Below are 15,637 nucleotides of genomic sequence, written 5' to 3'. Positions count from 1 at the left end.
GAAATTGAGAAATGATTGCTAAATGCTAACAAAAAAACCAAAAATCAGGTATGGAATACTTCAAGAGAACCCCAGCAGCAAAGGGATTTCTGCTCTTTATATATATATATGTATAAATATAGACAGAGAGAGAGAGAGAGAAAGGAAGCATTACTGAGAGAAGAGCAATATGTAGAACATGGACACGAGGAGTAAAATTATTAGAGAAAAAGGAAGACAGGAACATTGAAAAGGATACAGCAGAAGCTATAGCAGACTATGCAACCAAGTAAGTTTAAAGTGGATTAGGTAGACCTTCACTAATCCTGTCTGTAAATGCCTTAATTAAATATACCTTCATTCAATTTAGGTTTATTTGCCTCTAAAGCTACTTAAGCTAATCAACTTCACAGTTTATTTAGAACTGATTTCCTGTGCATTGCCAAGTGGAAGGATACCATGGATCTCAATAGAAAGATGTTTTTCCTCTGGAAACGTGCTAGAACATGGGGAGAGCAGTACTCCAGTATCAGTATTACTTTAACTACAGCAAAAAGAAAAAATGCTGTTGCTGTTGTTGTTCTGGTGGATGAAGAGAATAATGTAATTGCCTTTTTGCTTTGGAGGGCATTTTTAAGATGTGTTTTACTTTTAAATGAGGTTGGGTTTGGGTTTTGATGGGGTTTTTTTCAGTAGAAGTATATCCAAGGGGAGACAGATGAATAGAAACGTGAAACTAAATGGAAGTCTTGGCATCACTGTTATGATAGCTCAAGCTGAGAAGGTAAAATGTAGAATAGACTATTTGAGAATGTGAGTGCAGATGAAAAAGGTGGTAAGTGATGAATTAGAGTTAATACAGCTTAGGGTTTTTAAAGGGTGTCAGCAAGGCATTCAGTATTTCAGGAGAAGAGTTGTATGTCTCAGTAGCCTGGGGGATGAGGAATAAATCAATTATTGACTGCACACACATCAGTGGCAGTAGAATACTATAGCTGCAACTGATAGGAAGTGACTCCTAAACCCAACCTTTTGGTGTATTAGAAGCAGCAGAACACAAAGAATACCAAGAGGGAGCCAAAGGAGAAGCTGAGATGGGTTAGATATTAAGATTATGAACAGGGAAACACTGAAGAGCAGCTGTGTGAAAGAAACCTCCCCTTACTCCATCCAAGAGGAAAGACTGTTCAGGGACCACTAATTTCCCATGTCTCAAAATACTCGGAATAGGGTCTTTCTATAATACACACACTGACTCTTGTGAACAAAAGCAATTACTTGTGAGTGAAAAATCACCATCTTCTATCAGAACCCAAATTAAACTCCTTATGTACCTTATATTCCTTATCTGAATTTTCCCAGTTAATATCTCTTCTTTGGCAAGTGTCTTCTGAGTTTCTTATTGCCTTTCTTTTTCATTGGTTTTCATGATTCAGTCTCTGAAAGTGGGAAAAAACCCACCACACCTCTCATTTCTTTAAAAAACTTTTCAGTTTCATGAATGCACCATGGCCATGATTTCAAGGTGGTAACTGGACCCTGCTTCTATGCATTCAGATTTCTGAAATCAATACAGCTAAGCTAAAGTTTTCTAAAGTTTAAGTACATTTAAAAAGATATCTGAATTTTTTTGTGTGTGATCAGTGTACATAACAGAAGGTAGATACTTTCCAATACAACTTTTAAAAGTATTTTAAATTCTAGTCATAGCTTTGTATTTTTTTTAAAAAAATTACCCTAATCTGTAGATTTTAAAAAGTATATAAGACATTTACTAAACTGGAGAGTTTGATTTTTAAAAAAAAAATTAGCTTAGTCACAGTACTGTCAAAGAGCCAAGTATACTAAGTCAGCATCTTGTGCCTCCACCTTCAGGAAGACCCTGGCAATATTGTTGATCTATTATTGAATTCTCAGGCCCAGCATTTGTTCAAACCAAGTGGTGCAAAAGAGACACTTCATCAGTGTTTAATATTTTTATCATAATAAAAGATTTCAGTGAAAAAGCAGCATCCAGTTTAAGCTTGCACAGATTATTTCACAATTCCTCGTGTCCCTTTTGTTTCTTTGCTGAGAACATACTTGATTTTTCAAGCACCTAAAATTGTCTCGAGTTGTTGGCAAATAGAATAAATATTATTGGTTGGTATATGTTTGCAAAGTATGTGGCAGTGGAAAGGATGAAATTTGGAAAGTGTTCAAGAGTTTTCTTTTAGGAAGGGTGTTGATGCCAGAAATGTCAAGCCAAGTCAAGGAGAAATTTAGACAAGGTTGCTGTGCCTATGTAAGGAAGGTGAAAATGAGACAAGAAAAAAATGATGCTACTGATGATTGGTAGAAGATCTCCTCCCTTCACTTTTGTTTTGTGTTGTTTATTCCAGGCCTTTTCCCTGATGTAGGTGGAGGGTATTTCTTGCCAAGGCTCTCAGGAAAGATTGGCTATTACCTGGCGCTGACAGGATGCAGGCTGAAAGGAAGAGATGTGCTCAAAGTTGGCATCGCCACGCATTTTGTAGAGTCCGAAAAGGTAACGTGCCAACAGTGCTGGCCAGGGCACAGCCCACAGCCAAGGAGAGCTTTGGGGTTTTAGCACCCCAATACCCTGGTACCAATGTAGCTGTCTGCAGAGGTGCCCTTACATTAGCTGGCCATGCCCTGCAAACAAGGCTGGTGAGACACTCTCAAGCTGTCCTTCTAACACTTGCCAGCTGGTGACAGCTTTGCTTGAAGGAAGGAGCAAATGGTGCTGTTTTTACAATCCCACTGTTGGAAGAACATGATCTACTCAGCAGAATGAAGTTGCTTAAAAAAATTGTACACTTTAGACAACAGTGTAGGAAACTGGAGATAATACCCCATTAAAGGTAACACCCCATTAAAATGTTCTTTCCTCTCAGACTGGTGCAGCCTGGTTCCCACTCCTTGGGAAACAGTTCTTTGCTGGTCACTGCAGACAAAATTAAATTTGGGGGGTTCAGCACTGACACATGAACTGTCTACTTGCGTTGTTTGCTTTGTAATTCTTTAAGGTGTGTCAGAAAGCTGGGGAGGATGAGGGAGTGTTTTTGTATCTATATCCTACTATTGCTATAGTAATAACCCAAGTAGTAATGCTTTATTTTACTTACTTGTAATTAAATCTTATTTTTAATAGCTACCTGCCTTGGAGAAAGACCTGATAGCACTGAAATCTCCTTCAAAAGAAAAAATTGCAGATTTATTGAACTCTTACCACATGAAGGTAATCTGAAATTACTGAAATCAAGCAAAAATGTTAATTATATGTATATTATATAAATATATAATATAGTATATAAATTGTTAATTATATGTAATTATATGTAGCCATTCTTTTTTTCATGCTACTGATTATCTTCTTTTTATGGTGGAAAATAATGAGTTTCAAAACTGTTTGCACTCTATCCATAACACTTTTGTTTGCCTCATGTAACAATGGGCATGAAAATAAAAGGTTTTGCCTTTACAATCAGTGTCTATTTTAACTTTTGATGTGCGTTGCAGTTCTCTTTCAAAAGAAAGAAAACTTCCAGAGTCAAACCAGTATTCAGTGTTAGTCAGTCTATTACTCTGCTGTTGTTCAGCTTTAAAATGAGCTGTGTCTACTCTTGTTATTTCTGTTTTGTAATTACTAAGTTCATAAATAAGATTAATTGGAAAAATAAATGGGATAAGCTAATTTACATCATAGTACTGATTATTTTGACAAAACAGAACACTGTGAAATAGGAGTGATTATATGTTGCAGTATCCCACTTTACAAGATGACGCTGAATGGAAAAGGAACCTGTGTATTTTTAGTTATCAGAGCTGAAATGCCAGGGAACCTTTTTCAGCTTCAGCTGCTGTTCCTGAAACATCTGCTGATGCCCCAAACCCCTTAATGCCAGAAGATGTGAAACATTTGACAGCCTTCCCACAGAAGGCCCATGGATCTATCACACACTTTGTATGTCTAAATAAAATTTTGTTAAATGACATAGAAAAGAGAAGGAAGAGAAATGCCTTTTTTTTTTTTAGTGGAAATTAAAAAAGCCTAAACACAGGCAGCCCATATATTTTTAAAGAAAATGAGAGGACTTTTTTTTAAAACAGTCTCTTGATTTTTGAGTAATTTATCTACACTGACTTTCTTAGTGCATTGCACAGAAGTGTTTTGATAGAATAATCAGAATTACTTGTGTACAAGATAACGACCCAGACAAATATGCATACATAACTCAGAGCAAGCACTGCAGTATGAGGCAACATCTTCAACATTCACAGGATAGTGACAAGCTCATATATACACACTGAAAATTGTAATTCATTAAAAATTGCACTGTCTTATGAATTTTAGGTGTTCATTTATGGTATGGTATTTCTGGAACATGAGTCACTGAAATTTTTTGGTACTGATACACTTGATAAAATAACCAAGTAAAAGATGTATTTGCTTTTTAAATAGTGCACAATTGATCAAGAAAAGGCGTTTGTACTTGATGAACATATGGAGAAGATTAACAGGTATTCAGCAATCTTTTAAAACTTTTTATTCTTGTGGGTAGAGAACACGAAGTTAAATCTAGTAACAGTATTTCACAGTTAAGGTCAGAGAAATTACCTCCAAGTTTAAGTAACGTTTTGTCTTTAGGGAGCTTTAGCTGAAGCTCATTAAATATTCCACTCATCAGTAAGCTAAATACTTGGACAAAGCAGCCAGATTTGTAGCCTGTGGCACATGAAAATGAACATTTTCTGTAGATATTGGATGGGAATTTTTGAGAATAACTGTTCCATTGAATAGGAGATGTTACCTAACACATTTACAGTACTCATTGGGTTAAGGCCATTTCTGTGATAACTTGGAACTTCTGTGTATCAGAAAGGGAAGGAGAAATAAGTGAGAGTGATAAGAAAGAGCTAAAACTCCAGAAAAAGGATGGCATTAACCACATTTAGAGATAAAAGATGCTGACACTAAACCAGTAGAATGGAGCTAACAGCTAAAGATCTGCTGTGTAATAAAAATATAGCTAAGACTGATGGTAGTAATGGAAGTTTATAGATAAATACCAGAGTTTGTTAGTAAGGTTTCTTGAAACACTAGAGATTTGTAAAAGGAAAAGGAGATGCCTGGGTTATTTAAAGGGAACAACATGGAAGACATGGCTAAGAAAAGCCAAATCAGCTGGTTATGCTCTGTTTCTAGCATCAGTATTACTGACCTTTCAAAGGTAAGAGGGAGACTGAAGCAGCTTATTTACTGATTTTTTTTTCTTCTAGTCTTTTTTCAGCAAATAGTATGGAAGAAATTGTGAAGAAATTAAAGCAAGATGGTTCTCCTTTTGCCATGAAGCAGCTAGAGGTAAAGCCTTCCATGTCACTTTTGTTAGAGATTTTAGGTCTGGCTTTATGGTTTCTTACCATAGGGAAGACTTTTGTTACCCTATAGGGCTTTGGACTGAGAGCCTCAGGTTCTCACACATAGTCCTGAGGGATTCTCAGTAGTTCTACTCAGACAAGGCTATTCCTCTAAAATCACACAATGTGAGCACCATATATGGTGCATAAAACTGTAATTCAGTAAAAAACCAAACTCCTTTATCTTTTCCCCTCCCCACAGCCAGGGGGTTGTTGGGAACAAGTGTTCCCTTTATAGCTTCTCATTTTATTGCCAAGGCTTGGAATAAAACAGTGCCAGAACAATGTTACTGTTTTTCTTCTATTCCAGATATCTTATTTGGGTAAACAGCAAAAAATTTATAATCACAAAGTATTTTTTTGATCTTTCTAATGCATTTCTGAGTGTTGGATGTAGTCGCTACTCAAAAAACATGCAGCAATGCTACACACATAATTCATACTTCAGCCTCAAAAGCAAGAAGCAACTTTCATTAATTTATAAATAATGTGTGTATTTTCTTATTTCCTTTGAAGTATCTGTGTTCAAGTGCCTTGTAAAAGTTTGGTTTGGAGCTAGTGAAATATTCCAACTGGATAGAGCTGAAGCATTTCTCCAACAAAATGGTTGTTTTAACTTTAGTTACGGCTCACAGAAGAAATCCTCCTTTCATAGTAAAATAAAACATCCATCATCTCTGACTTTGATATGAGCAGAAGGAATTTCATAAAGTAGTATTCACATTAGGCACCCTGTCACTTTAAAAAAAAAAAATAATTAAAATGTAACACATTGTCACTGGAACTATCAAACAGTTTTTGAGAAAGGAAGTTTTAAGATTATCTTTGTGCCAACCAGCACATCTAGTACGTTGCAAGAAGCTTAGCATATGTCTTATAAAAGCAAAATTGAATAAAAGAGAAAGCTGATTTTTTTCCCTAGTATTCAAGTTTCATTGGATAAATGAGTCAAAGGAGTTGGTGCCAGAATAAAAATTTTATCTGTTCGTGTTGTATTAGTTAGGTTCAGTCGATGTTGAAACCAACCAACAATTACTTGTTCTTTTTCCTTATTGTTTATGATAGTACATTTATTTAACAGTTTTAATTCAGAACTTAAAAAGAAGTCATCTATTGATGAGTAAATTAGGTAATCTACTTCAAAGTTATGGTTTTGTGTAACTGGTTTTTTAAATTCCTAAACAACAACAAAACGGCTATTTTGTTGCTTCTTCAGTTCTCTTATCTCATGTCTTTAATAGGACTTTATAACAACTTTTTTCTTTCATGTGATTCATAAATGAATGTCCTTGGAGTTGACCAGAATTTCAGAACAATTGCCTGTTCTGTTCAAGAGATGTGACTGTGTTAGTATGAGTTGCTTCAGTCCATGCAAAAATTCATGGGAAAACCCCCGTGAAACAAATCTCACATTTTTCTAGCAGATGTAAGACTTTAGTGTGAACAAATACATTTCAGAGGAGTTTCTGACAGCAGACATGCTGTGCTGAGCAGTAGGATTAGGCAAGAGAAACCAAGCTTTCACTTTAATGTCCAGGTACAGGAACACCAGCAATTCCAACTGATAAATACCATATCAGCTGATTCAGTAACAACAATGGCTATGATCATTGTCCTTGTTTATCCCTGTATTTATTATAGGTATAAGTAAGCTTATGGAATAAGCCCTACCTGAAAGTTTAATACAAATATCCTAATTTGGAGGTACCCCTTGATACATCCACCTTGTACCTTGGATCAACAAGGTTAATAAAATGGAACTCCTGGTTCTGCAATAATCCAAGTATGCTGTGAGCCATGTTATCCCAAGTGCCCTGTTCTCTTTGACCTACTGTACTCCTGCTTTGTATTTTCAAAACATGCCTGCTTGGCAGGCTGTCACATATCTGATACTGAAATACTGCATGAAGAAGAAGATAAAGTTGTTAAAATTCTACTTGAGAATGACTTCATGATTTACACCCTTTGAACCCCACTACAAACAGGTAGAGAGCCAGAGAACTAACACTTTGAACTCAGTAGTTTTCAAGCCATTAACTTTGCAGCACTGCTTTGTTTTCAGGATTTATATGAGCCAAAAAGCTTTAATCTGAGGGGCAGGTGTACCATTTCTAGTGGGGTGAAATAAATCTGTGAGATCAAAACCTGAAAAGCACCAGATACTTGACTTGGTTTTCACATAATGCTTTCTTAGAGGTTTTTGGCAGGACAGTGCACCTTCTGAGCACTGACACTTTATGGTTTAAAATCCTTTATTGTTACTGAATGAGTGCCAATGTAGTGTGCAGGACACTGCAGACTAAGGATACAAGACACCAGATCTACTGATCAGGCTGAGATGCGCGTAATAGCTCCTGAAATTTTAATGTGTGTACAACGAATGGGTGAGGTGGAGTGCAGGAATGAAGCCATGGTAGTGTTGGATTCAAAGCAGCATTCTGAAACTCTCTTGGCTGACCACTGAGAGTGATGTTCTGTCCTTGGGCATCTTTCCTGTGTAGCTTTGGCTAGATACTCCTCATACATTGTCAGAGCTCCTCCAGGCCCATTGTTCCCTGTGGTTTAACAAATGCATTGGTAGCTCAGAAAGTAAGAGATTAATGTCTTCGTTTATTGCAAGAGGAGTGATGCACTGGACCTCTGGAGGTTTGGGGGGTTTTAAGTGAAAGAAAGTCATTATTCCCACTTTTACACTTGCAAGGGAATCCACTGTGTCAGTGCCACTTAATTCAGTCACCTTCTGTTAGCATTTTATTAATGTTCAGTCTACTGCAAATTCAGCTTAAGAGCTTTTGAGAGCATTGTGTCAAAATCAAGACTGTTTGAAAGATCAGTGGAATAGATGTCAAATACTTCTATGAAGACTTTTTAGCATTTTAGTACTCCCCACTTCAGCCTATCCTGTCTCTTTTTCAGGCTTGTTCCCTAGCACCAATCCCCTCCTCTTTGTACAGAGAATTTATTTATAGCTACACTGGTGACTCATTTTTCTGCAATTACACCTACCCATTTTCCTGCCGTGTTCCTCTTCCTCCAGCTTGATTTATGTCAGTACCTCCTCCACCTTCAGCCTCACTGATATGCCAAGATAACCAGTCTAGTGCATCTAGCAGCTGCCTTAAGTGCTGTTTCCAGTCCTTCCCCATTCCAGTGCTTGCTTTGACCAGAACTTGCCATGATCATTTCACTCCTGGCTATACCATGCTTAGCATTTAACCTGGTCTGAGCAAAGACTTCCTAATCTAAATGACAGAATGTGAAACCCAAAGGAGGAAAGGTCCAGTTGAAAGGTAAGGCCAGCAAGAGCATCTTACAGGAAATAAGGGGTCCAGTTACGAGCTGCTGCCCATCTGGGACGTACAGAGTGATAGAGTTAGAGGTACAGGAGACTTCTTAATCTGCTGAAAGGCAGCTCATTGTTGGAAAGCTTGACCAGAACTCAGGAACTGTTGGCACTTGGAGCCACTGTTGGCTCATTCTTTGCCAGCCTCTCTCAAGCATGGTGATTACATGCAAGTTACAGAACGACAGAACCAGTGCTTTGAAGGCACAATTCCACAGACTCCTGCCTGTATAGGAATCACATGTTTTCCAGCTTAACTAGGCAAAATAGGTCACTGCTGTATCAGCTGGTGTCTGTAGGGATGAAGAGTAATTGGGAGCTAGAAAAAATGTGGCTGCTGATGATTGGCAACCTGCCATTTCAGACTCTGGTAAGGAGCCTAATGTCCACAATGAAAATAATGCAAAGAGGCAAATCTTACCATCTGCTGCTTTTTAATAGTGGTAAAAATGCCCTAATTATCAGGAAATGTCTATTGTAGCATGAATGATACACATCTTTTTTGGGGGGTTTACAGAGAAAGGAGGATCATGTTTAGAGTAAGAAAATGATAACAACAATAAGATTTAGGTCCTTTTCCCCAGAACCCCATGAAGCTTTAAAGCTCAGTTCTTTTTACTTGACTAGGATTTTGTCTTTCTCCCCACTTTCCTCTACTGTTTACTGGCATGCTGTTCACCAAAGGATACTCCTGGGAGCCAGATTTACAGCATTTGTTTGTGTGCTTTGAAAGAATCCTATCTGTGGCTCAATATTTATATCCTGTACTTCTGTCAAAAGAAGTAATAAGGCAAGACCTCCAAGCTTCCTATCAGCAGAGTAACATGGGGCAAAATGACTTCAGTATCTGCTGGTCTCAGACAAGAGGCCTGGATAAATGTTTGGTTTATGATATATTTTCTTGCACAATTTTCTTCTTTGCAAATGATCATGAAACAAACAATCTGAAATCTGTTGCCAATATCTCTATTATTACCTTACTACTCTGTTGTACCAAATAAAACTTAAATGCTAAGCAATATTATTATCACCTACAAAATCAGTACATCTAAGATCAATTCACAGTATATATATATAATGTTTAAAAACAAAGTATAATTGCTTGTAACACTTGCCTTCATTTATCAAAAGATTCTTCTTGAAAATGTCTTTCAAACTACTTCAATTTCTCTAGCTAGTAGTAATTTGATCTTAAATGATGGGACCTTAGGAGTTCTAGGCTTTCCACAAGTGATGGCACACATCCCAGAGACCTTGCTGATCAAATCTTACACAGCAAAGTTCATTTAATGTGACAACTTGGTGGGAGGGAGCAGGAGGAATAGGTGACACAGAGGGAGCTCAGGGAGAAGAGAGCCTTCATTGACTTAAAGTTTTAAACGTACAAAAGACAGACTTGCAAAAGTGTCCACATTGAAGAAAATAAAAATAATGTTAATGTCTTCCCCAGACTATTAATAAGATGTCACCTACGTCTTTGAAGCTGACTCTCAGACAGCTCAGAGAAGGAGCTTCCATGAGCTTACAAGAGGTGCTCCAGATGGAATACAGACTGAGCCAAGCATGCATGGTGAGCAGAGCTGAGCTCCTTGGCCCTTTCCAGCCACACAGGGGGAACAGTTCATCAGAGACTAAGAATCTTGTGTAGGTTCCATCAGGAGTTTATAGGTTTTAATTTTCAATATCATCTCTGTGTGATTGTGAGGCTGCTGCTTTTTCTAGTTTCATGTTATAGAGAATGCAGAGGACACATTAATGATGGTCATATCTTCAGTAGAAGACTTCTGTTAAAAAGGCATGAAAACATTAATATATATAATGTTTCATATTTGGGTTGTAATTTTAAAACTGGTGTTCTTGAACAGGTTTTCCATTTAAATTACTTAGTCCTCAGTGCCTCAGTTCCCAGCAGCAGGGTGCAAATAGTTGTTTATCACTGCCTTTCGAGAGTGTTGTCTATGAAAAATTTATCACAGCAAGGGATTTTAGTGCTATTTGTACTAAGTGCTGAGTACTTGGATAGCATATGAGAAAGTGATCCTTCCAGTGGAGCAGAGCTGCTAACTGAACTACCTGATCAAATGCCTTGCAGGGTTCCCCATGGCATCCTTCTTATTAGCTTTGTCACATTCTAAAATCAGGTTTTTATAGGTCTGATTAAATGATTTGTAATGGTTAAAGTAAATACTTAAAGAAGTGAAAAATCTGTCTTAATTCTGACTAAAACTAGGATTGTGGCTCCATTACTAATGAAGCATGCTTAGGGATTTAAGTATTACATTTACCTTTATTAAACAAGAATTGAATGTTTACAGGATTCTATTTAAGTGCTAAGTGTTCCAAGTATGCAGAATACATCACAATTCCTGAATACTGGCCTTTCTCAGTAGTATTTCTGATACTACACACCTTAGCCCCATCTTTTAGAAAAAGATCTGAGGTGTTACACAGAACTTGGACTGTGGCACAGCCCCTGATCAGCTACAGGTCAACAGGCTGATTTTAAGAGATGTGGCTGCATTCAAGCAAGAAGATACAGAGCTCTTTAATAAGTAAAGACAAAGTAGGCCTAGAAAAGAACAGTACAAGTGGGATTTAACTGAATCTTGAGAACTTGCATTTCAACCAGAAATGGGATAGGGAAAGATGGGATAAATAGAATATGCCACATTACAGTTTATTTTTTCCTTTATAATCTTTCAGAAAGGCCATGACTTCTATGAAGGGGTTCGAGCAGGTAAGTATCCACACCAGAAACACTCCTCAAGCTTAACAGCACACAAATGCACAATTGTGGTGCTTCTTTGGAAATCACTACCAAGTGCATGCAGCAACAGCCCAGAGAAAACTTCCCAGTTTTTCATAGGTTTTACTTACTGAGCTTCTGTGTGGCCAAAATTTATCACCGTTCCAAAGCACAAGAGCCATGTTGTTTCCTTTGTGTAATCTCAGTTCCCTAACATTATTTATCCACCTGGTTCCACCATTTCACATTTAACACTGACAGTTGCTGCAGGGCTGGTTCAGCCAGCTACACAATGCTTTAAGACTCAAAATTAAGAACAACTGTATAGAAAAACTGTTGGCCAAAGACTTACTTTCACCCATGTCCAGAATATCTAAGAATGGAAGTGTCTTACTACTAAAAGAATATATATGTAAACTTAACATGAACTGATTCAGCATTTTAAGGCATTGGTCAAGAGAGGTAGTGGGTGAAAGTAGAACAATGGCTCAGCAAGTTCATCCAGGGGACAGACTTCAAGTCTGTCCTTGATCCTGCTGCTGATTCACTGTGCAGTTTGTCAAACCCAAAGTCACATCTGTTAGGAGCTGTAGCAATTATTTATGCACTGTTCATCACGAGATGAAATAAAGCACAGGCATGTCTTTTTCCAAGGAGCTTACAGTACAAGGCATTTGGATGGAAAACTTTAGGTTGGACTTTTAATTCACACCATTACATGCTTAAGTATTATCACCTCCTCCTTATTGTTCTGTACCTGTCTTTATAAAGCAGTTTAAAATCCACTTGAGGAATGGATTTTAGTTGGAGTGTCTGCTATTAGTAATACTGTATTAAAGACAGCCTGGGGTGAGAGATGCAAATTTATTCATACAGCATAGGGAAGGTTTATGATATTAATTAATTAGTCATTAGCACTTATTAGCAGACACTTCTTTGAAGAATTTACTACACATGTTGAGAAGTGGTTTTCATTATGTTGGTAATGGGGACAAGGATATCTTAAAAATACTGTTCCTGGGTTACATTCTAAATCAGCAAATGAGCTGCTGAAATGTAGTTATTCAGGAAGTGACAAACTCCAAGTCTGAGAGTCAGAGGAACACCAACTGAATTTCTCCTTGCAAGGCACAAGGTCATGAAACCATCTGGGACTGCAGTACAGTACAAAAGCAAATCTCTTGTCAGTATGGCCAGGAAATACACAAACTGCTTGTAAAGAGAGAGGCTGCAAGAACAGCAGTTGGGAAGCTTCTCTTTATACAGGATGATGTAGCAAAAGTTTAACTTTATCAGGGGAAGGAAAAAAAGCAATCCACCAAAGATCCAGCTGCACTGAGGGGATTGCTTATAATAATAATTTGAAGCACTTCTGTTCTCTGCTTACTGCATTGATCTAGTCAGATTTTCAGTCTTAGCATTGTTTCTCTTGTTGCAGAGCAGTGTAGAATCTGACTCAGGATCACTTTTGTAGTTTAGTTTAATTTCATAAAAATCATTATCCATCAATCTGCTGAGCATCCTTTTTAACAGGAAGGGAGATTATTAAGTACTTCACAGGACCAACCATTGTGAATAAAATTAATAAAAGTGTTACATATTAGCTTTTTCTTTTGTAAAGCTTTACATTACAAGCATTTAAGAGTCAGCTCTTGACCTCTCTACCACAAAAAGAGCTACCACCAAAAGAAGTTGAGTTACAACAATCAGATTTTACTTTAAGAATGTTTCTCAGCAGCAAATGGCCACAGGTCAGGTTTTAATAATACCTTTCATCTGCTTCAAACCATAATTTTAAAAGGCTTTCTAGGGAGTAGTTTAAAAGCTTTTTAAACCTGCTTTGACCTGAGGTCAAAAATTTTTTTGGCCAGTTTTCTTTCAACCTGAAAATCTACTGTGGCAGTTTTCCCTGTTTATGGTTCTTGTGATTGGAGCTATTAAAGAAAAGCCAAAACTCTTAAAGCGTAAAGCACACGGATCATATTTCATCAGTATTTTCCTATAAAGTGGTAAATGTGGACTTAGAACACATTAGGTATCAATTTTTCACTGTGATTAATAGGATAATATGTAAACTAAGAAATGCATAGGTCTGGGTAGTTGCCAAGAATTGTTTTTCAAATCTTACTGCCTAAGAAAAGTGGTCATTTTTGGAGTTAGTGCTCAAACACATCCAGGTAGGTAACAATCCCAGCAGCAAATCTCAGGGACAAATATCTGTTCAATCACCCTCCTAGCCCTTTGTGCAGGAATGTGCACTTGAAATGGATTTGTAAAGGTCTTCTACATCTTGCTGACATTGCAAAGATGATATTTCTGTGCAGCTTCTGCCACCTTCCCTGCAGTGCTGGCAGATGTGAGCTGTACCCTGGGCACCCCAGGGCCTTTCAAGAGCTGAGGGATTTTATGGCAGCAAACAGAATGTCAGGGGCTTGGAAATAGCAGAGTTTTGACTGTGCTGGAGGAGGCCCAGCACCAGAGCACTGACTGAAGTCTGGTAAAGTCACTGCCACTGAACAGAGGGGTTTGGGATTTTGATTGAAAAAGGTGAAACACAAGAACAAACCCTAAACACAATGTCTGTGCTCAGTTACTTTTATCATAATGAATTTCCCTTAGTTTACCTTAGAAGTCTTTAGAATTTTTATTCTGTTTTTGTAATGATTGATCTCAAGCTGGAGAGATATAAAATATATAAAGAAGTCAATGCAGAAAGGGAATATTTTCGTGATAGTACTAGAAAACAAATATTTTGACTCATACAATATTAAAGACTTCACTGGGGAGACCATTATGAGCATTGAGTTTAACCACCAGAGTAAAACTGTCCACAGATTCAAAGAGAAAGATGAACTTGAATAAACAGCAGGACCCTGGAATGGAAAACTGACAGCACTTACTACAGCATGGCAGAGGGGAAGCTGTACTGACACACACAGACAATTTTTCCTCTTTCATTTAAACCATCTCTAGTCAATGTTGGCTTTGGAGGACAACAGACTGTTCTAGCTAGACTGTGACCTTCAAGTACAGTTGAAGAAAATCAGTAGATGAGTACTACTCCAGTGGAATAAATATAATTGATTTGGGGCAATTATATTTTTTGAACCTATCCAATCAGTGATTTCAGAGTGTTCAGAAATAACTTGGAAGACAACAGCTTTTCAAAAAGTTACCCAGTTGAACAACATAGTAAAAGCACTATTTTACAGGACATTTATTTTAAAGAATTGTCCTCATGGATTCTGTTTACTGTGGAATTGCAGTTTCTCATGTAATGGGTTACTTGTTACAATTCATTTATTTCTAAGGAGTCCTTAGTTCCCTGTTTGCAGGTAAATGGATCTAGGGCTCTGATTTGCTTTGCTCTTTAGGGATATAAGCTAAAGAGTTGTGATGCCTGTATGTCTTCAACTACAGAAATATTAATTAGTCTAGTTGTCCTTTAAATGGTGTTTATTTTCTAGCCACTCTCAACCATTGGTTAAAGACAGAAGAGTGAAAGAGAATTTTTCAGGTCATTTTTTTTTTTACTACAAGTTGGTAGGCAGGCCACAGTGCCTGTTTTTTTGTTGGTGTTTTTTGTTTGTTTGTTTGTTTGTGTTTTTTTTGTTTTTGGTTTTTTTTTTGATTAAGCATGGTCTTAAGGTAGGTATTCTTTTCATTGAACATAAAATTCTACCCCCTTACACATTCTTTATCTTGGATATTTCTAGTTCATTCAGTAAGAATAAAGTCAGTTTAGAAAAACATGACAACTTACCCAAAAATAGTTGCTGTTTTTTGAAATATCTGGTCTCCATGAGCATCACAGTTCACCTGCCTTTAGAACCATCCCACTCCAAACTCATTGTCAGGAAAAGAACAAATAAAGACCATTCTCAGGAGAGAAATTTGAAATGTGCTCCTCTCCCTGCCCATCCTCTCTTATAGGTTGTAGGCTGTGTTGGTCAGGAGGTTGCCTCAGGTGCATCTCCAGTTACTGATCTCACCCATCTGAAGGGAATGTGTGTGGTGAGGGTTGTTGGTAATAAGGTGCACCTTAGGTAGCCACAGTTCTTACAGCTGTTCTTTAAATGATAACAATTTCACATTTCCAGTAGCCCTTTTATGGGTTTCTTAAAGCCTGAAAGGTGCTTGGAATGATG

At 37.4% G+C, this 15,637-nt stretch overlaps 1 protein-coding gene across 1 annotated transcript in view; it reads left to right on the top strand.

Annotated features, from left to right (window-relative positions):
• HIBCH (3-hydroxyisobutyryl-CoA hydrolase) overlaps positions 1 to 15,637 on the top strand; it is a 38,975-nt gene that overhangs the window by 20,516 nt on the left and 2,822 nt on the right. The window contains exons 8-13 of the mRNA XM_066322525.1: positions 2,361 to 2,506; positions 3,134 to 3,220; positions 4,445 to 4,503; positions 5,263 to 5,344; positions 10,194 to 10,313; positions 11,447 to 11,480. Coding sequence (XP_066178622.1) covers positions 2,361 to 2,506; positions 3,134 to 3,220; positions 4,445 to 4,503; positions 5,263 to 5,344; positions 10,194 to 10,313; positions 11,447 to 11,480 — 528 coding nt within the window. The remainder of the gene's footprint in view (positions 1 to 2,360; positions 2,507 to 3,133; positions 3,221 to 4,444; positions 4,504 to 5,262; positions 5,345 to 10,193; positions 10,314 to 11,446; positions 11,481 to 15,637) is intronic.

Source organism: Sylvia atricapilla, chromosome 7 (assembly GCF_009819655.1).
Source record: "Sylvia atricapilla isolate bSylAtr1 chromosome 7, bSylAtr1.pri, whole genome shotgun sequence".
Classification (NCBI taxonomy): Eukaryota; Metazoa; Chordata; class Aves; order Passeriformes; family Sylviidae; genus Sylvia; species Sylvia atricapilla.
The sequence above is the reverse complement of the archived record's forward strand: the minus strand, read 5'-3'. Positions and strand labels throughout refer to the sequence as shown.